Below are 22240 nucleotides of genomic sequence, written 5' to 3' on the forward strand. Positions count from 1 at the left end.
TGGGAAAGGCTCTCACAGAAGGGAAAGCAGCAGGACGTGCTGCATCATTGCCATGGAAACAACAAAAGAGCTGCTGGGAAGATTTAGAAATGTCACCTGCTTGGGACTACTTTCAGTAGATGTCGTCTATCTCTGCAGAGATTAAGGTAAGGTGAAAAAGAGGAAATGCCTGACACTGAAAGCTGAAAACATGTTTTCTTTCTTAGTTTACAATGGAGAGTCAATCTTCCATGGCTTTATGAAGGTATTTGTTCTCCTCTGAGAAATGTGTCCTGATTTTGATGGGGATTATTTTTCCCCATGTCCTCATATTTTTTTGGGGTCTTTCATTACAAAGACCAACCACTTTTGGCATTATGATTCTAGCTGCCATTTCGATGCTCCTGTGTGCACATGTGTTCCCCATGTGTCGTGCAAGCACACTGGCTGCCTATGTCACGTTTCTCCGTAAGACCTCTCCTTGATGACCTTAAGGATCTCATTCTCCTTCAGAGAGGCTGATCTGTTCTCACCATAGCACCTCAATGTTTTTTTTCCCACACCTTTCAAGTCCAATACCTTTCCCACAGCCTCATAATGTTTTTCTTGAAGACATTCTAAAAGATTACAATATATATATATATATTAACAGCTCGTGTATGAAAGCTCTGCCATAAGAACATGCTGTTTCTACAACCGGGGAGTGGGGAAAGCCATGGAAATCTCCCACATTAGAAAAGTGAAAAGATTGGTTACTGCACATAGAAAGATATTAGGGCCCGTAGCCTGCACTTTGCAAAGTACAGAATCGGTAGGACTGTATGATTACCAGCAAACAACAGTCCTGGGAATCATCCTGGACCAGTCATTCCACAAGCACCAATTCCCTTCCATGTCCATCAGCAGTCAGGGCTTTTATACTGTAAGAAATAAATGGGAGACAACGAAATGGTAGAAAATGCTGGCTTACATTGTTTTTTCCACCTAAGCACCTTAGCAGCAGTGGAGAGAGCAACAGCAAACTATTTTGTGTCTACTTAGGAAAAAGAGAAAGGATGCACATTTTTATGAAATATGGAGAGGAAGAGATTACTACTACAGAGTAATAAGCAGTCATTAACCTATGTGTAAAATGTCTGTTCTTCCACCTGCTGTGTCTTACCTTCACAAGGAAGGGTCCCAGCTGTGTAACACAGCTGGCAATCTGTGGAGTCACAAGGAACCTGTATAGTTGCTACTGTGGGAACGGGAAGGAGTCGCTGGCCAAGTTCAGTGCTTCATTTCCACAAAAATATTTAGAAAGCCCTTATAAGCAGGAGAGTCAATACTAGTAACCTAAACCTGTTTGTTCTGGAACTAATCTCCCTGAAGTCACTCCTCCAGAGCTGACTGCATATTTAATGTCATGTGTTTCTGCTGAAACAACTGCAGAGACCCTCTCATTGAGGCAGTTCAATATTTTCATGCAATTTTAATAAGCAGCAGAATATGATGCAAAATAAATCTGGGACTGGTTTGAGCTGGTGACACAAGGAGAATGATGATAATATGTAATGTGGTTGGGACCCAGGTGAAATTCTTTTTGAGCCTAACAGAAAGAGAAAGCTGGTATGTCGCAGAGGGTAAAGAATAGTTTCAGAAAACACAGTTCAGTTTAGCAGGGTTAGACAGTAGTTATACCTATACAGATTCAATACCTTTCCATGATCTGATGTTTAGCCAGATTAGAAGGATCTTCTCCTTTTTAAATATACTGAATAAATAACCTCCTCAATTTAAACAAAGACCTAACTATTACACCAGCCCAGCTGGCAAGATTAATTCTATTACTTCAACATGGTAGGGAAAGGAAAAGTTATCTGCTCCTCAAAAAATAATGCAAGTTTCACTTTTCAGCAATGGAATCACAGCAATTAAGTCAGCTGTTGCACCTCCTGCTTGTCGTGGCAAGAAGCTCAACACTTGAATTTCTGAGCTTGGAGAGGAAGCCAGCAACCTGCTGGCTGGCAGTAGGGCTTCACCTTTTTTTGTTTTTAAAGGATGATTTCAGTTCAGGAGCAAAACGTGATGGGATGTTTGAGTAAGAATACCACTGCCCTCTGCCGAGAGAGATGTGGTTTGTTTCTTTCCAACTGTTTCCTCTGCCAGCAAAACTAGCAACCTCATTGCCTGGAAAGCAAGTGTGTGAGGAATTGCTTGCTGAAGCCTGAGTTTAATTCCTGCTGCTTCTGTCTTTCCTCTGAAGTTTGCTGATCTGCATCTCTTTCACAAAATATTTTGAAAACTCTACGCCTCATACAAAGTAAAGAGGAGCAAGGGTAATGACATGCAAAATCTTGACATGATGATAGCAGGAACTGTGAAAACTTGAACCAGAGTTTTTAAAAAAGCAGTCTTTATGATTTATAAACACTTCTGGCATCCTCAACAATGTGATATCTGGTGGAGCTAGTTTTCAGGTTTTTTGCCACAGTTCAGTCATGCATTATCAGATCAGGCTGAAGTCCTCTACAGTTTCTTTTCACTTGCTTGAGTTTTGGCCTCAAGTCTTACATCCACACCATTTTTTCTGGTTATGCAAAAATGGAAGCTCATTCATTGCTACATTTATAACCAGCTTTAAGTTACAGATCTCACATGACTGTCATTTTGATGGCTGTTTTTTTAAAAGGAAAAATTTAAGTGAAACATGTATCAATATATTTTAACCACTTGAGGGAGCTCTTTCATTTATACGTTAGGATATTGCTATTGTGCAGGTATAATGGGAAATTATAAACCGTACATTTAAACAGCTTATCATAGGACATACTACACTTTACTGAAATATGTGAAAGTATTGAGGCTCTTGGGGGACTGACTTTAAAGTCCAGATAGACGTTTTAAAGGAATTAATCATCCTGGTCAATAAATGCAGGCATTAGAAACAGCCACAGCTACTTATTCCCTGTGCTGACTGACACCAAAAATCTTAAAATAGAAAATAAAGTTACACAGAATGAAAAGTAGGCAGCGTTAATCACATCTATTTTGCAGCAGTGCCAAAAGTGATGGGAAGGAACAGGACCAGGCACAGATTTTATAGAGGGGTTGTGAGAGCCCCAACCCTCTGCCTGGCCTCCCCTGCTGTCCCCACCTCTCCATGACACTGGCCAGTACAGGCCATGCTGCTGCCTCCCCAGTGCCTCGCCTGGTCTGCACAGACCCCACCACCCATCGTTAGGATGTGTATCTTCCTCCCTGGGCAGCACGTGTGCCCTAACAGCAAAGGGTTTTCTTTACGCTCCCCCTGAGCTGATAGGCATAAGGCGGGCTCAGACAGCCACGACTGTGTCACGCATGTCTGCAGCCATCAAAGTGATGGTACATAATGTGCAGGAGAGATCTGTAAATTGTTATGCAGACTGCCTGGGGCGGGATAGAGAAAAAGAAAGGGGGGAAACAAGCGGTGCTGCAGAAATGAAGTTGCTGCTTGGAAGTGGGTAGGTGAGAGCAAGTGAAGCTTAATCAAAAGGTTGGGGTGTCAGGGCCACAGGTTCTGTTGTCAACAAATGGCAACGACCATGCAGCAATTCAGCCAGGAGTGCTCAGGACCAGTTGTGGTTAGGCAATCACCCAGCGATGCAATCCATAGGGTTAATGTGAAACACTCCAGAAAATCAAGATTGTAAGCACCGTGGTGAGAAGCAGAGTCGATGTAGCTGATGAAAGACTGCAGCAGTTTGGACTGGTGAAGACAGCAGATGATGGGTGCGAGTGGCAGGAAGCAGAGGTGGAAATGCCTTCTTCCAGTTTCTTCTGTAAAGGATGGGAGGAAAGGTAACACGAGTGGTCACATTGCCTTTCACCCTGGGTCAGCTGCAGGTAAACAGCCTCTAAACGGAGGGGAAGGTAGGCTGGGAAACAGGTCTGCTAGGGGGAGAGGGAGAGACCAGGGAGGGAGCTAGGTGCCCATGACACTGTGCTGCTTTGGCCTGGGAGATCTGTCAAGAGGTGCTAATAAAATCTGGTGGCACCTAACCACCGCCTCTGTAGGGCAAAATAAGAAAAGCAAACTGGCTAGCTCTGAAGGTTACATGCACCTGTCTTTCTGTTAAAGGTATCTCATTTCCTACCACCAGAGTTAGGATTTTACTAATCTGTTGAAACAGTTTCATCAACAATTTATTAACCTTCAGGAAACTTTTGGAAGGGATTATTGTTGTTGTTGTTTGGGGTTTGGGTTTTTTTTGTTTTTCGCTTTTCCACTTGCTCACCCAGCTGGCGCTGGCACCGGCACCAGACGACACTTCAGTGTAAATAGCTAGCACAGCATTTTCAGCCTGAGGTCACCAGTGATTGTGTATAGCCTGACTTGAGAGTATCTCTAAGCAGTATTGTGTTAAAATAAACTTCTTAAGAATAGGGGCAAAGTTATGTAAAAATTCCTGGTGCAGCTATTCCTATGCAGCTATTTGCATTTCAGCAATGACAGGATTTTTATTTTTTTCTTTTAATTTTTACAAAAGTTTTCCTATTAAGCAGCATGAAGGATGGGTGATGGGGTAATAGTGTGAACACATATTGCAAACTAAATCTGTTTCAGAATTTTCCACTCAGTGGCTCTGCTCCAAGTCCCCACAGATTATTTAAAACAACTTCTGAATAGTTCCAGCAGACTTACACATTTAAAAGAGTGTGTCTCAGGCGTGTGTTAGTGAAAACAAATTTGCTTTATTAGCACGTCTGATAAGGTGAAATGTGATAGAAATGTTTTAATACCTCATGGTAGCTTCATACCTTGGTTTGGTACAACCTTTCAAGGTGCGCCTGAGTACGTATTGTGCATAGAACAGACCTGAAGTCATGAGAAGGAAAGACATGTACTTGCTGGTAGGAAATTAGTGGCTTAGTTCTCCTGACTTTGGAAAAACTTTCCCATTTACACGGTGAAATACAGCTACTGAGAGGTTACTAGAGTTTGTTTGCTGGTGACGTGTTCCTGTGACTCACCGTCTGTCACGAGCCTGCATCTATCTGCAGAAAGAGAGAAAGCAAGGGTGCAAACCCCAGCCTTTCACCCAGTTTTTGACCCTCTGGAGTACAGGCTGGGACTGGAACGAAACCACTCCAGCCAGGCCCCCTTCTCGGCACCCCCCCCTTCCTGGTGAGCTGCAGCTCATGCTCCCCAGGGCAAAACGTGTGAGGGTGGACACCCCCTTGCCACAAAACCCCCACTTCTTGAGAGGGAGGGGTGCTTCTCGAGTCACCAGGCACTCCATTTTTACTTCCCTTTAAAAATATTTGTCCTCACTCCCATAAAACCATTTGGAAGAACCTCACTGGGGAGGATGTATGTCCAAAGCCCAGGCACAGCGCTTGTTGAGCAACCCAGCATTCCTTCCCAAGGCCAAGGACAGATAAAGCCACCAGGTCCCCCAGGCCTCCCAGCCTTGACTTCTGTGTCCTCCCAGCTCCTTGAAATAAGTTTTTCTTGTGCCGGGAGGGGGAGATGGGCAGGCCTGCCGGTGGGTGCTGACCGAGCCCACCCAGCACCTTGCACCTCTCCCTCCGCTGTACTTAAAGGACTTAAGAGGACCACGGTAAGGCTGCGGCCAGCGACCCCTTCCCGCCACGACGCCTAACAGGGAAGGCGGGGGGGACGCAGGGGAAAGGCGGGAAACTGGGAAGGGAGGGGGGAAAGGGGGGGCGAAGGGGAGGGCGCGCGCCCCACGTGCGCCTCACGTGCCGCCTCCCCCGCCGCCCCCGCCCCCGCGGAACGCCTCCCGGCCAATGGGCGGCGGCGTCGCTTCTCCCCCCTCCCTCTGCGCGGTGACGTGCGCGAGCCCCCGGAGGAGGCCCTGGTGCGCGGCGGAGGCGGGAAGCGGCTCTGGGGAGCCGGCGCGCGCGCGAGGAGGAGGAGAGCAGCTCAGTCGCCCTGAGGTGACGCTCCCGCGGGGTGAGGGCGGCCCTTCCCTCGGCCCCCGACCCGGCCGGCTCCGCGGGAGCGGGTCGGCTCCGTCCCGCCGCCGGCTTTAGGCCCGTTCCGCCCATAGCGGTACCGGCGTCCGTCCCCGGCGCGGCGCTGCTGAGGGTGCGCGGGGGCAGCTGTGCCCGGAGCCCCGCCGCAGGGCCGTGCGGCTCGGGGGCGGGGGACAGCGCTCCGCAGGCCTCCGGGCGCCCCCGGGCTGGGACTGGGGCTGGGGGGGCGGGTCTTCGCTGCTGACAGCGCTGGCGCCGCCGCGTAACGCTGCCCCGCTCTCTTCCAGGGAGTTGGTGGAGAAGGGAGCTGGCTTCACGGTCTGGGGGGCGCTCGGAGCCTCGGCAGCGCTTTAAGCAGTTTCCATTGTTACCTGCAGGTTTCGGTCCTGTCTTTTTTTTTTTTTTTTTTTTTCTGCTGAGTGTTTTGCGCGTTGCGGGTGAGCTGTGGAATGACCTTAACTTTGTTCTGGTACCTGCCCACTTCGTGAGGACCTCCGCTGATAGCGAGCATGCAGCACACTGGGGCTGCTAGTTAGTCTTATGCCCAAGGGCCGAAAGAAATCCTTGGAGGTCTGAAAGGTGTTTGCGATAAGGTTTAGCATAAGTGGTACTGGAGGTAGTCGATGCGCCCTCATTGTGCTACCAAGCCTTTTGAAATGCAAAGATGTACTTCCTGTAGGGTGTTGCTTTTCTCCTAGGGCATGCTTACAATTACCGATGTTTTGAAAGGAAAGATGGTGAAACTCAAGGTTTCCGAGACCTTTCACAGTACTGTACCACAAATCAAGGCGTTTCTGCTGGGAAATCTGGTAATGGGACGCATTTGTGATTCCAGATGTCTTGCAGGTGCACAGAGTGGGGTGAATGGAGTGACTGTTTACTAGTTGTGAGGAGCGATTTCCTTCTGTGAAAGGGATGGTGAGCCGTTTGGAGTTATACTGGCAAACTGTGTTGTGATTGATCTGCGTCTAGCAGAGGTTAGATGGGCATCAGTGCCCTCTTTATGCACCAATGTGCTGGTAGTTGCTTTGGTACTGTAACGTTATACCTCTCATCTATACGGAAACTAGACTAGGCAAATGGTTGGTTTTATAGATTTGCCCCAGCATGTCTTGCTTTGTGTGAAAAAGGCTTGGTTGTGATCACTTAGCCTATCTGAATTGAATAACTCTTCTAAGTTATTTGCTTTAACTTTTTTTCTCCCACACCTGATCTTTCCTTCCTCCATCCTGCAACTCTAATAACTCCTTTCTGTTAGCCTTTCAGTCAGATACTGTAACTGCTCTGCACTGAAAGGAAGCAGTGCCTTCTTTATCTCTTTAAGAAGGTGAAAGGTGTACTGGGAAAAGAATTAACTTGTGGTCCTCTGTTAGATGTGGAAAACCTGCCCCTTGAAGGACAGATGTGGCTCACAAGAACAGCTAAACTTGCACCAGAAGGCAGTGGAGAGGCTTGCTAATGGCCCAGGGAGTAACTAGTTAGTGCACAAATTCATACGGCAGCATGATTTTTCCCCTCCATTGCTCTGTAGACCCTATTGTGTGATCAGAGTGATCTGTTCTTATTCTTTGCCTTCGATAGGGTTTTGGACATGTCCTCTTGTGTAAGAGCAGAAAGATGGAAATGTGTGCCTGTCCAGGATCTCCACCTGGTTGTAAGCCCCAGGTGGACAAAACGATCCTTTGCTCCTCTCATGCTCCCATCATGTGGCTGTGTCTGTACTGGGAACCTTGTGGGAAGGCTGGGAGGTGGAAAGAGTAATGTCTTCATGATGATGACCGATTTGTGCTTAAAGGTGAGAGGGGCACTCGGGAGGGTTGCAGCAGTAGTTGTAGAGAGCTGGTAGAAGTGGATATGTCCTGCTAGCTACCTCTCTGTGCCAGTGAGCATAGTCACTGTAGGAATATTTACCGTAGTCTAACCTAGTTCTTTCTGTTCTTCATGTAAATGCTTTTTGTATTATGTAAATGATGATAGTGTGAGCTATCAGAAGTTGTATAAAGCCAGCTGGGAAGTTTATTTTTATGGTCTTTGTTTTATAGCTTGTAGACCCGGCTGTGATCTCTTGAGATGGAGCTAAGGGAGGCAGTGCTGTAAGAAATGGTGATTGAATTAATGATTTGTTGTTTGGTGTTGCAGAAAGGGCTTTTTCCCCTGTATGCTGTGATGGCCGAAAGGAGAATGGGAGACTGTTCTACTAGAGGGACAAACACAGGGCGCTGAGTCCTGAAAACATCTGATCATAAATTTTATTTCCCTTTTGCAGAAGTGCCAGCCTCAGTATTCTGAGGAAATCCATTCTGAAATAACTAGGTTCTACCTTCCTTGCTTTTCTACAAATATATGAATTTTCCTTGCCTTTGTCTCATTTGTGCTGGTGCATGTATTCTGTTCGCTAGCAACAAAACACGTCTATTTAAGCGTTTGTGCCAAGGTGAAAAAAAAAAAAAAAAATATCAAAAAGGAGAAGCGTTAGTTTGAAAGTGTGGCTACATGCATGCCTGTGTGGTTTCCTGGAGGTCCAGTTCTTAACATTGTTCCTGGTTGTAGCTACATCTCTGAGAGCTGCTTGAGCTGAATTTTCTGGAAAGCATGCTGGAATGTTACCTTGTGACCATATTAGAATACCCTTTCCCTCTTTTTATTGAAAATTTTCTGCTTTCAGCCTAGCTGTGGTGCTTCAGGTATTCCCTGCTAGCAGCTATGTCCTCAGCAGTGACCTTTGTCACTGAATCTGGCGTGGCTCAAACCTGATTCTCTCTTCCTGTTCTTCCGTGGTTTGCAATGCAACTGTTGCCTGGCCAGGCAGAGTACAAGGATCTATTGAGGAAGCTGCTTTTTCAGTAAGCACTGAAAACTTCACAGGAAAGGGTTTGGCTCAGACAAAATAATGCGGGTGATTCTGCGAAGCAAACCTGCCAGATCTCTTGGAAGACAAATTTTGCTGTCCAACTGACTGTTGGAAAGCATTTGCAAGGGCTTTTTGGCCTTTTAAAGATTTCACAAAGGCTTAAGTAGCGTAGGGAGCAGTGGGGAGATACTGGAGGTGGGGGTGGGTGGAACTTCCTTGGTTACTTTGTTCCTTTACTGCTTGTAGTAAGGAAGAGAAAGTGTGATCCACAGTGAGTAACTATTACAAGCATGTGGTTAGCTTACCCTACTCTTGCTCTGAATTCATAATGGCAGGAAGAAAGTCTAACTTCAGTGTAAAGAAGGCTATGTACATTTGAACAATGTAAAGAGTAAATTAGTTTCTTTTGCTGTTAATTATCTGCTGTCCTTTTCTGGTCTAGCCAGGAACAATGGCAGGTGAAGACTGTGTAAGAAAACGCCAGTCTGGCTCCACTGCAACCTGCAAGACCCCTGAGAATGAAGAGAAGCAGAGGAGACCTGAGAGCGAGAGGTCATTTCAAAACTCAAGCAATGGTGAGACTCTTTCATTTGGGATAATTGCATCCCTGGCATGTGATCTCCTCTAAGGTGTCCTTTCTAGCTCATGGCTCTTGCCTCTTTGCTCTTTCATTTCAGTTTTTCTGCTCATAGAAGGGCTGCCAAGGTGGAGCTCCCTGTGTACCAGCTGTACTTCTTCAGGTTTAGGTTGTTTGGAGTGCTGTCCTGCAGAACTTTCCCTCAGAGGCTGTGTACTGCAGTGCTTACAGAGATCAAGAGTGAATGAAGTGATTAATGGTCACAGGAGAAATGTATATGACGAGGAGGGGAGGCTTTAATGCATCTTGATAGCAATTTTGAGTATTGAATATATTGAGTATAGAATACCAGGTTGGAAGGGACCTCAAGGATCCTGGTAAATGCTTTTTATGGGGACTTCATCTTCCCTCCTTTTTTTTTTAAGCTTTAAGTATGTGGCTTCCTCAAGATTGAACAAAATGGTCTCTAACATACCAGGCTAAGCTGGTATATCCCTACTGACAGGCAGATGGAGGTAGGATGCCACAGAGAACCATTCTTTGCTCCTGTGGGGTGCTCTTAGTGTCAGAACAGCTCCCTTCTATCTAGTCTCAACCTTGGCTGCCTTAAAAGGGGTCACAGAGCAATAAACAGTTGGGTTTATATTCATTTATATTGTAGTCACCTTAAAAGTAATGTGGCTTATAGTTGGCTTTGTGGAAGGGTCACTGCTGCATATGTCCTGTCCCTTGATTTGCAGGGACAATTGTGTGGCAGCTTGAGCGGTTTTGCTTGTGGACTCTGTGGACACTGTCACAGACTCCTGGGTTATGCTGTGCCACATTCCAGCCCAGTGATAAGAAGGTTAGCGATGAAATTGCAGCTTGTTTCTTTTTCTCTTTGTGAGACAGAATAACCAAAAAACTAAACTAGTTCATCACAATGTGCTATGTGAGTATAAGTTCCAAAACCCTGTTGCCAGTGACTCAAGGAGATAATTCTTACTGGTATGCTTCTGAACATTTTCAGTATTTCATAGTACTACTTTCAAATGAGTTGGGAGTTGGAGCAAATTTAAGTTTAGGACAAGTCAGATTTCTTCTTGCGAAAAATAAGTTGGAGAGAGAGCTGTCCCACAAACTCCTTAGAGAACTGGTATTTTAAACTGTAAGCATCATTTTAATTAATCAAATGGGACTGTTCCATTAATGCTGCAAGGAACTGATGGCTACTGGAAAACAGTTATGTTGGGTTTAGAAGCAGACTTCTACCTTTCTATCTGTGGAAGCACCTTAACTGTTATGCATGAATCTGAGTTCTTGTAAGCTTGTGGGTAAAGAATAATATAGCTGTGGTAAGTAGTGCTTGATAGGTAGGTGTACTTGTCCTTAAAAGTCTTTCATTTTAATATCTCAGAGATGTGGCATAATGTCACTGCAGGTGAGATGATGTGGGTGTGTAGCAAGTAAACATTCTGGGGTAGATCTCTTGTAAGTGTACTGACCTTTCATGCATGTACATGTACTTGGTGGGTTGGCTTAGAACAATGCAATGTGTTTTAATACAGCACAAACTGCAGTGAAGGACAGCAAGTACAGCTGGGAGGAAACCTGGTTAAGATTAGGTGCCTCTTACCTTCCAGGGTTGCTGCCAGTTCAGCAGAAGTGTCACAGAGACTTTAAATGTTACCAGTTTTTGCAGGCTCTTTGCTCAGCAGAGTGATGGGGACAACAGGAATGCCACAGGGAGGCAGGAGGCACAAGTCTGATACCTGAACACATCATAGGCCCAGGAGGAAGATGCATCCCTCTGGTCAGGAATTCCTCTGTACAGTGGGGTTAGATCAGTATCTCTGTAGCACAAAGGTTGAAGCTTTACAAAGCTGACGTGCTCACATGTTCGAGATAGTGGCCTCTTCATGTAGTACAGCATACTTGTGTAAGTAGGTAGGGCTTTCTGTGAAGGCACAGCTGAAGCGGAAGAATTTCTCAAAAGCAGTAGCCATAGACTTTTCTGACTTTCTTTTGTCCTAGCCATTCACTTCGGAACAGCTGTTTCTAAGGACAAAGGCATTTGTCCTGATGTGTATAAAGGCAGCATGAAGCTGATGATCTGCAACATCCTGCAGATCTGTATGCAGTAGCATCTTAACTCTGATTTTTGTGGAGAGTTTCAGACAAGATGCATGCTTATTGCAGTCAGGGGATTCTAGCCAGGTCAAGGTAGTATCTCCTATGCAAGTATATATGTAGTGTCTTTGTAGCCATTATTTTTGTAGAAAAACTAAGTTGCTAATGTGGTTTCCCAGTCTTGATCCTCCCTGATGAGCAAACACCATTGGCTTTTTAAGTTAAGAGTTAATGTGTCCAGGACTTGTTCCCAGAAGTGTGTGAACTTTCTACAGAAACATCTAGGCCATTAATCCTTTCTTTCTTAAAACTCAAATGCTTTGGTTGATCTAAACTTGATCAGAGGAATAATTTTAACCTGTATATTGGCTGTAAAGCTACGTTAGGTCTGACTCTTCCATTTGTGTAGTTTAGGTTTTTTTTCTTGCCTCATCAGTGCTGCTGAAAACTCTCTCATTGCTTGCTGAGTTCTAAGACTGAATACTTTGTACTGAGGTACCCCCAAATTTATACTTAGGTGGAAATCTTCATAGCTTTGAGATTGCCAGAAGAATTCTGTCCCTGGATGCGTTTGTATCTTGTAATCATTCAGCCTGTAATTTCACTTTGACAGGGTAGCTGAACTTCAGTCTCATATGTCACCTCATCTTGAATTGGCTCCAATGACATAACTGAACAACTAATTTGGCCCTGGCATAGAGTCAATAGGTGACCTAGGCAGCAGTAGTCCCCTGTCAAAAGCTGGTCTTCCTTAATAAGAGTAGTCTTCTATGTTTTCAGCAAAGGAGAAACATAAATGCATGGAGATGCATAAATAAATATAAAACTGTTCTGCTTAATAGGGTATTGATGTCAGGTAGTACCAGTTGCAGGAAAACTTAACCTGGAGTGAGCGTAATAGAAACTGGATGGGCAAATCTTAAACGGTTAGAGAGAACATGGCTTTTAGGTGCATATCTGAGTGCCTCTCAGATGCTGAGATTAGACCATTCCAAACAGTAAACTGATGCTTGTGGAGCCTGCCCTTGTTTCCTCAGAAATCAGAAAAGGATTAGAAGTGTCTCAAGCAACTGATCTGCAAACAAGCTATGTGGCACATCTTTGGTATGAGTAAGCCTGCTTGGTAATGCTGGTCTTACAAAGAGGTTGTTATCTTCCAATGAAGAGGTTACAATTGATCATTCTCAGTGCAATAGTTCATGAAATGCATGAATTGTGTGTGCCTAGACATGATAGATGTGGGAGGAGCGAGCTCTAAAACAGGGAGCAATTTGGAAAGCTTTAGGGTGTGCAGTCTGACTTACAGCACCAAGTGTCAAGATGCTGTTTCTTACAGATTAATGAATTTGGGGCTAAGATGCTTGAACTGAGTTTCTTGAATGTGTTACAGGAAGATGGATTAAGCAGAGCTCTTTTGTCTGAGACTGTAGATTCTGGTAATTCTAGGCACTCTCATGTTTTGCAGCCCATGGGTTTGGTGAAGGTTCAGCAGTTTCCTGTGGGAGACCCTGTGGACGTGCTCGTATGACACAGAGAATGCTGATGTTTCCTCCTGCTAGTGAAAAGGCTGTTTGGGTCCCATGTCCCTGTCAAAATGGCTTTAACTGAATTCTTTGCCCAGCTGCAGTGCAGTGACCTATGGCCTGTGTGTTCTTTTAGCAGATCAGCTGAGCCCTGGGAGCAATCTAGTCATAACATGCCTCTGTCTGCTGAGTGGCCAAATAAATTATCATAAGTCAGAATAAGGCTTATTAGCATCAAATTAACATATGTTGTATTGTACCAGATATTGAAGGCTTCACCTCTTTCCAATAGCCTTGCACTAGGTTGGCTTTAACATTGCTGCTCCTCAGTTAACATCTCCACTGTTCTAAAGATGTTTGAATCCAGGTATCCAACAGTAACAGGAAATCCTTCTGCCTATGTTGCTTTAACCTCTTGAGTGGTAAGTTGTCTGATCAAGAAATAAGGAAAATAATATATTTAAACTCTTTTAGGGAAGGGCAGTATTAGGTACAGTTTGTATCTGACTTTCCATGAAGATCCTGAAGTTACACAGATCCTGACATCATTAGGGGAAAATGCCTCTGAACTGTGAGTGGTGTGCTTGCTTGTTCCAAGAAGTGTCCTTTTGGGTTTTTTTCCTTTTTGAAGTAACTACGGTAATGAACTGAAATAATTCAAGATTTAGATAGCAATAGTCTCCCTGGGTTGTTCTAACTGCTCAATAATAAGCTTATTGCCACAATGCAGGAACAGTTTGAGTGACAATTGGCTCAGAGTGCTGGGCTGCGGGCAGCTTCTGTGGCTGGTGAAGTCACTACTGTCTGGAACTGTAACACTGCACGCAAGCCACAGCTTTACTCAAATGACTTATTCCCACTTGTGCCATTGGTGGTAATTCCAGACTGTAGTGGTTAAATAAAATGAATGCTTTTTAACACAGTTAATTTTTGAGAGCTTGCTTGGCGTGCTGGCTAGTGTCTTACTTACATAGAAGCTGTTTTTGTTGGATCCTAAGCTGCAGCGCTAACAGATCACGTGAGTGGGGTGCTTCTCTAATAGTCTCAAGTGTCACTTATCTGTAACATGTGCAAGAGTAGGTTGAAAAAGGGACAATGAGATCATTTAAGAAAGGCACATGGTAAATCTTTTGTGAAACTTAAGTTGCTCAAGCTTTCAACAATAAGAAACTTTCTCAATCTTCAGGTGATCTTTAATTAGCCTGGCTTCCTATGGAAAGAAAGCTTACGTTTACATTGCTCAATTTTTTTCCCCCCCTTCTGATTTCTGGACCTGCTTTGAGTTTGAGCTGTGCAGAGGTGTCACATCCTACAAAGATCAGTTTCTACAGGCCCAAGACAAGTGGTTAGCTAGATAAAGATCTTCTCACTGTCTTTGCTGATGGGAGGGGAACAGGAGGCCCATTAAGTTAAAACTTCTCCCTGTGAGAAAACCTCTTTCAAAGCAAACCCTACTTCAGCCTTCTGTGAAACTGTTACTATTTCGTACTAGCCTTCAAAGATTTTCTTCCTTATGACTTTAAATGTATTTCCCATTTTCTTAAGGTGATTCCAATCATGTTTTAAATGCTAAGGTGTGGTTGCTTGTATTGTGCAGCCTTGAGTCCATTTTTGTCCATTTTGTATGTTGCAATCCCAAAGTGATACAGGGGGTTCCAGTCTTCATTTTTAGTCTCAAAGGAAAATGAGGATTTAGACTTTTCAGCAGTGTTCAGTTCCTTCTAAACTCAAAATTACATGATGATTCTCGTCTTGAATGACCTCACAGAACCTTAAGTAGCAGCTTGCAAAACAGAAGATGCATGATTCAAGATGATGATGAGTTTTTGTATCTGCATTGCAATGCAGCTTGAGTTTATGGGGCATTGCAACACCACAGAATGAGTTGTTAATTTGGGGTGGGTTTTCTTCTACAGGAGACGCTGTTCTGGAAAAGAAGCAACAAGCTTATGTGTGGTTCTACTTTTCTTATGAGATGCATATACTAAAGACACGGGGGTGTTGAATATAAAGCCTTTTAAAAGATGCTGTGTTTCTAGTCTAGTCTGTGCATATAAGTTGGTGTGTGGGTGAATAAAGTGGTAGGAGGGACACTGCATACAATTTTGCAATTGGAACGTCATCAGGTGAGAGACTGGCCTCCTTTCCTGTGCAATCATTGAAGCTGTACATTTGGTACCTGTAAAACTATATTCATCTTAAAAGGCCTTTTAAGTCAGAAAGGGGGTTTTATTTCCAAAGCTCCTGGGTAGTTGTTATAACTGACACTTCAAATGCAGGATCTGACAGGAAATATATGGTCAAAGCAGCGGTCATTATTTTTAGCTTAGTTTACGAAGGAAACAGTGCAATCCCTTAAGTCTTGGGTGTTCTGTCCTCTTTGGCTGTGTTGGATGCTTCAAGCAAACTTGATGAGTCTTCAAGACTGGCAGCTGGACAAGAGAGACAAATTCTTACCTTTCTTCAGGGAAGGTTAGTTGTGCTTTGAGTTGAACAGCTCTGTCTGGTCTGTTTTCCAGCAGGTAAGCACAAAGTGATTCTTAGCGTAGTAGTAATGGGCGAGAGGGCTAGTAATACTGCTATGGAGTGGCACAGCGAGGGAGTAGAGCCGTTTAGATGATATGAAGGGGATACAGTTCTGCTTGTGGAATAACTTGGTTTGGTTTTTGGTTTTATTTTTAACTTACTGGGGGAGGAATCCATCTGAGACTTGCAAAGTGCACAAGCTGAGTGGGACAAGGGACTCTCTAGTGGTATCTTACACTCTTCTCTCAAATTGTTTTCCAAACTGCTGCTGTTTAGCAAGTGTAACAGTGTGATAAGCTTAAATGCTGAGGTAGTTTTCCTTGTCTTGGAGGTGAGATGCTTAGCAACCAGGAATTCTATTTTTGCAAAAATGGATCTTTGCATGCATCCAAAAATTCATGGTGTTAAGCAGTTTCCTTGTTTGTTGTTGCATTATAAGACTGCCAAGTAATGGGCTGTTGTTGCTGGTCTCTTCTTAAGTCTGTAGCTTGTGTAGCAGTTTTTACAGAAAAAAACCCAAAACTTCCTGCTTGACTGGGGCAGTGGGAGAAATTAATGCTGACAACTGAGCATAGCTTCATAGCTTCATTAAAGATAGTCTCTTGTTCCACTTAACTCTTCTCCAGTATTGGAGATGGAGTCATCTCTGAAGCAGGTCTATCTAAATTTCTTACAACTGGTTGCTCATAAGAGCACCTTCAGACTAGTGTGCATCACAGAAGCACTTGCTTCTATTAAAACAAAACACTGCAGTTGGGTGCACAGGCTGTGCACATACAAGGAGGACAAGACAAGGAGGCTGCATTGTGAACTGTGATATTGCTGTGAATTTGTCTTCTCGTCATGCAGCAGCACAACACTGGCTACTCTACAGCAAATCTGTTATCTCATGATTCACTGGAAAGTTACTAAAGAATCAGTTCAGTATCCTTTTCTTCTCAAAGTGGTAGTGTTGTCTTAAAACTGGACATGCAAGTAGTTGTGTTTAGTGATGTGTTATTGTGTAACGTACTGGTGTAGCTATAATTGCCACAGGACATGCTCAAGGCAAAGTTTGTTGCTATCTTTTTCACTCAAGTAGTATTTTAGGGAGGTGGATGTTACTGCCTTAATCTTGCTTTTCCTTCATGTGCAAGACTCTGTTTTAAGTAACTGTCTTCTGTGTTGTCATTCTTATTGGCGAAGTGAAACACCAGCTGGCTTGCCAGTACACTACAACCATTGCAGACAAACCTTGTCTTAAAACTCAGCTAGTCTGAAATGTCTGATTTGTGTATGTTGTTCCTCATGATGTAATAGAGACATCTCAAATGCGTATAGTTCTTCATGCAAAAGAAAAGTGATATCTGAGGCTTTACTTACTAGCCAATGATATTAGTAATGATAAAAGTCAGATGATATTCATGGCATGGTTAGACCTGACTGTTTGCTTAAGCGATGAAACATCAGACTGATATCTAGCACTTCTGGGGGGATGAAGGGAGTGGGAGTAACCAGGTTTGAACACAGGATAACTTTCCAACTTGCCATTTAGCCTGTCTTCAGAGCTGGTTACAGTATTTTACAGATAGTCATGATTTGGCTGCCTTGTCTATCAGCAATGTAGAGACCTCCAGACAACCTATTCTTACATCTAGTTCACTCTGCGTAAGATAAAACTCCGATAACAGATCAGCACACTGGGATGTGACCTTCTAAGGGTTGTTCTAATTGCTGTTTCAAGGCTGAATATGTTTAGGGACCTTGGGAAGATTTGCTGAGTTGCTGATAGAAAATGAAACTTTCAAAAATCCAGCATGTTATCAGCTGTCGACTGCCTTATAGCGCTGTGATCCTAAATGGCTGTTTAAAATACTTGGTCATAGCTTATGAATTCCCTGCAGCTTAGTTTTGAACTTACTGGGATCTTATTAGAAGACAGAAGCACTATTGAAAAATCAGTGACTAAGCTACTGTATGTTGTGCTTTCTGTGTTTTCAGACATGCAGCTCGCATCACTGAAAATGCAAATGTTAAATATTTTGCTTTCTTTCCTTAGGCCGGGTTGATGTTGACCATGCAATAACGAGGAAAATGCAGCTAATAGCAGAAGCTGAGGTAAATATACTCTTAATGCTTGCTTATGGGGAGGAGTGGGAAAATTGACCCTGAATTTGTTTTGGAGAGTCACTAGTCCTGGAACACAAATATCAGTCTTCAGTCCTAGCTTGCGTGCAGTGACTTTTATACAGCCCTCTTTCTCTCCTCCTCCTCTTCTTCTCTTCTTCTGCAAAGTCAGAAGAGAAGTAGTATTATCAAATGCCGTTCTGCTTATGTGACACCAATAAGTTGAAGTCCAAAGATAAGAATGAACTTTGAGGCCTGTAAATAAAATGGAACTTCCCTCAGCAGTAACTTTTGGCAGCGTGATTGTTAGCTAGCCTACTTGCATAGATAGTCTTTGAAATGCTCTGTGTCCTGTTACCCATTGAGTAAAGGGCAGTGTGTAGCCTGTATCCTGCAGCTTCTGTTGCCCTGGCTGTGGAGATGACCTTCCTGAGCCCCGGTCCCACTCCTTTTGTCAGTGAGCAATATCCTCGGAGGAAATAGCACCGGGTATTTCTAACAGTCTGCGTCTTTGTGAGCTGCCATTGTCTTAGGTTATGTTAAGGTGATTTATGCCCAAATTAAATGAAGTTAGCTAACAATGAACTGTACCCTCCTTGTAACCATTATTTTGTAGCACGCATGTTCTTCAGGGCAAATTGTCCTGTACTCTTGCTTCATTTTATTGCAGAGAATTCCATGGTAAAGATGAAGTAATCTAATTGTGCCACCCTTATGTGAATATTAGGGAGTGGGTACTTGCCAGACAGAAATATCTTGCAACTTCGAGATATTTTCCTGCTTAAAAAGAGGGTGTGTTATTTAAAACAGCTATAACTAAAGTGTGTTTAAATGTCTTTTGCAAAGGGTGTACTGCTTTTTGTGCTGAAACTCCTAAAATTCAGTATATTAGAGGGATAGTCAGCTTTGAATTTTATTTCATACGTTGTTTTCTCAGAATGATTCTTACTGAGGACATGACAGAGCAAGCCTCACATCTTTTTCTCTGCAGACAAAACAGTCACTGCAAATCACTGCATTGGCAACAGATGCTTGTATGAGAAAGCTTTGACTGTTAAGTATGCGTAGCTTTGTAAGTTCCAGGGTACACTACTTGGCTGCAAGGGGACATAATGATCCTGGTTTTCTTTCTTCAGGAATGTCTTTTTTCTAATTTTTTCTGGCTATCAGCTTTGAGACACACTGGTTTGTAGACAAAGTGACTTCTGACCAGCAAAGAGAATTGAAGACGACCAGCAGTGGCGTTTCAGTTACTGGTTTCTCCCAGAACATGGGGACTTCAGGTTTTAAACACTGAGTTAGGCAGCTTGCAAACTTAAAGCTACAATAGCAGCTGTAAGTAAAAACCTCCATCTACTGCAGAATTCCTGAGAATTCCTGGAGTGCCTTGCCCTTTTGTGTGAACCACTGAGCAGAAGCTTGGATTGCAGTTTACCTTTTGAGGTGATAGGTATCTGAGGTCTAGACAGATGCTTGTCTTCTGAAAAGTGCTGGTCACTGACAGCTCCCATTGATTTAAATAGTATTTGTAGGTGCTAGGTGTTAATCACGTGTAGGATGCCTTCATGCGCATGCAGTCCAGTCTGAAAATCTAGTCCTTTGTTATTCCTGAACTGTGCTGAGAATGGTGTGTTCTGTCACTTCATTGGGGCTGGATGTGGTCTTGTTCCAGTGACTGAAATTACTAAATATGTTAGAATGAGTAAAATGCCGGGTAACTTTTGCAACTTTCTCTTTGTAAGTAAGCTACAGGGTTGCTTCCCTCAACTTTCTCTGACTTCTCATCAATTATTGGCCAGCAGCTTCTGCTTTTTATGGCACAGCATTCTTTTCATACTTGCCCTCCTTTTTGGTTTTATAATGATCTGATGCTTTTTTTAAAAAAATTAATGGTGACAGCTGAGTGGATCTACCCAGTTCCTCATCTGAGACTTCAAGCATACTTCAGGAAACTCTTGGTTAAGTGCTCTCTATTGGGGGAAGCTACGCCAAGGCCATTTATGTATCCATGCCCTGTCATAGTGACACATAGGCTGGTGGGAGGTGCATTCTCAAGTTTCATTTCTTTGGTGGCTGGGTGGAATGTACTTGACTTATTGAGCACAAACAGTTATTCTGGCAGCTGCTTGAGTAGATTGCTCCAGTAGTAGTAGTTGCTAATATAGCACAATATGTTGTGCAGTTTTGTTGTACAGAATTACAGTTACGGTAGGATCTGTACTTCAGTTGTATTTTATTTAGGCTAATGAGAACCCATGCCCTACTCTCCCAATTCAAACATGTGCATGTATTGTTATTGGCCCTGGAGGGTTGTACTAGGAGGAGGCAATCTCAGCAGACTGCTAACTAAAAGGAAGAGGTGGTTCAAGGAAATAATATCTATTAAACTCTTGCTGAGAGGAGATTAGGCCGAAAAAAGGGGAGAGACTTTAAAGAAAAGAAAAGACAGGGTTTTAGTAGGAATGAGTAGTGCTTTGTTTGGCATGGAAATTTGAGCACTCCAAGAGGAGCAGGAATTTCTATTTGATTTGTTTTGGTAGGGATATGTGCATCTGTATTGTGAAAGGAGACTGTGCCAGAGGGACCAGCGTGTTCTGTTACAGGTTGTAGTTCCAAAGTAATTGGTGGTTTTGGTGGGGGAGTTTTTTCCCCTCCTGTTTTTAAAGGAACAAGTCCACGTCTCTTGCAGAGACAGTCCTCTTCTCTGCCTCCCAGAAAAGCAGTATCTAAGAGTAGCCAGCTCCCGAGAGCTTCTGTTTCATTAAGTACTGGTGAAGCTTGTTTACTCTATACTGGCAGCTGCCAAATAGGAGGAAAATGTTTTTAAGTTAAATATTAATCTGCTCCTTCTCCTGCCGCAGTTTGTTTCAAGAGATCTCTCTGATCAGACCACTATGAGACAGGAGGAATGTAGAGTTCTGATACATCCTGACCTCAAGGTCTTCTGGGTTTATGTGGTCTCATTTCAGATTGTCTTGTTTTTCCTGCCAGAGAGTTAAATTTGCTTATTGGCTGTTGTTGCATCGGACAGTAGCATTTTGTAAGAATACATCATCTATTGATACATTTAGTTAGCCTACAAATTTTACTTCTAAAGAGGGCTTTTTAGCTTAGTTTTTTACGTGATCTACTGTATAAAATCAATCCAAGTGTGCTTGGAAAATGAAGGATATATCGTGGATGACAAGTGTCTGTCAGTAGAAATAGACTCCTTAAAACATTGCTGTGGAAAGAGGTCTGTGTAAGAGGCAAACATTTCACTGCTGCAGCTTAGAGCTAACAGATCCTGTTTCAGTTATCTGGCTTTTCCTTCTTTTCTTATACCTTGTGGCTGTTCCTCTTTAGCAAAAACAATGCTGCTTTCAGCTTCCTTTAGCTTAATAGTTAGTCACTGAAACATAAACACCCACTGACAAACGAGCTTAAGTGTCACAAATTCCATTTTGAGGAAGCATCATTCATGTGCACAACTTCCAGGCTCTTCCTTTCCCTCCTTGAAAATGGATTTCTCAGTTTTGCTACTTTTCAGCCTCAAAGATTGGAAAGTAGGTAGCAGTCAGGAATTCTGAAGATGATGGGGGCAACACATGTATTTCTTAAGCATCTCATCAGTAGGAAGACTAGATGAAATAATATGAAATTATCATGTAAGAAGGCTTGGGCCTTGAATCTGGAAGCAAAATTTAAAAGTCTGACCATCCTTTTGCCCAGGATTAATGTTGCCAATAGACACTTGAATAAAAAGAACAAAACACAGTATGCAATTGGGTTTTAAGTAATTTTTTGAAACTTGCCTGTCTCTTGTCCTGAAGATGATCGCTGTCTGGCAGAGCATTCTAGAAAGGCTTATGATTCAGGAACTTGGGACTTAGCTCTCAGCCATGCTTCATCACTAGGCTCAAGTATTGGGAAAACCATTTGGTGTCTGAGGACTTGATATTATGGAATTGAATCCTCAGAAGTCTCACAAATCACTGTCTTCTGAAGAGCAAGGGATCTTAGGATCTTTAGATTCCCAGAGTTCTCACTGTAATACAGTGAATGCATGTTGCCTTTCTCTTTCCTTGAGGGGGATTCATTTTGCCTGCTTTTTTTCTAGTCATAAGAATAACACTTATCCTGCTGTGCAAATCTCAGGATCCTCTCTCCATGCAAAGAGTAAGAGAATTTACACCACAGCAAAGAGCTATCCAGAGCTCAGTGTAGCACTTTCTGCAGAAATAAGTGACTCTGAATATTTTATTTTTCTGTTTCTTCTAAATGCATCTAGTTTTTAAAACTCTGTGTGGGATGTGGGAGATCAGGTCTTTGAAAGTTAATTTTATGAGGCTAAATAGCAGATCCAACTATATTGTAGACTGGAAAACACAGGAATGAATTAAACACGCTAGTTTTACAGTCTCCCTTTTGAACATCAATTATAGTCCTTGTCTAGATAACTTATTATTGGAGGGTTAAGTAATGTTTTCCCTTTTAGAAAAGAAATTCTCTATCAGGTGAAGCAAGCAATCTCTGGCCAGGGCGGCCTATGCTTTATCCACAACTGATTATCTTTTTTTTTTTTTTCCTCTCCACTGTATCAGTGCATTTTTCCAAAAAGATGGTAGA

General features: G+C 43.2%; 1 protein-coding gene across 7 annotated transcripts in view; it reads left to right on the forward strand.

Moving 5' to 3' along the window:
• Window positions 1–3690: 3690 nt before the first annotated feature.
• Window positions 3691–22240, forward strand: part of SOAT1 (sterol O-acyltransferase 1) — a 34042-nt gene continuing 15492 nt past the window's right edge. The window contains exons 1-3 of one of the 7 annotated variants that reach the window (XM_075096884.1): window positions 3691–3798; window positions 9234–9366; window positions 17565–17623. In XM_075096884.1, the coding sequence (XP_074952985.1) occupies window positions 3787–3798; window positions 9234–9366; window positions 17565–17623 (204 nt within the window). In that variant the 5' untranslated portion in view covers window positions 3691–3786. Of the gene's footprint in view, window positions 3799–5794; window positions 5918–5957; window positions 6053–6227; window positions 6324–7579; window positions 8157–8596; window positions 8784–9233; window positions 9367–17564; window positions 17624–22240 lie in introns of those variants that run through there. The other 6 variants (XM_075096883.1, XM_075096885.1, XM_075096887.1 and 3 more) reach the window with 6 other exon arrangements.

This window comes from Phalacrocorax aristotelis, chromosome 6, assembly GCF_949628215.1.
Source record: "Phalacrocorax aristotelis chromosome 6, bGulAri2.1, whole genome shotgun sequence".
In the NCBI taxonomy this organism is placed as follows: Eukaryota; Metazoa; Chordata; class Aves; order Suliformes; family Phalacrocoracidae; genus Phalacrocorax; species Phalacrocorax aristotelis.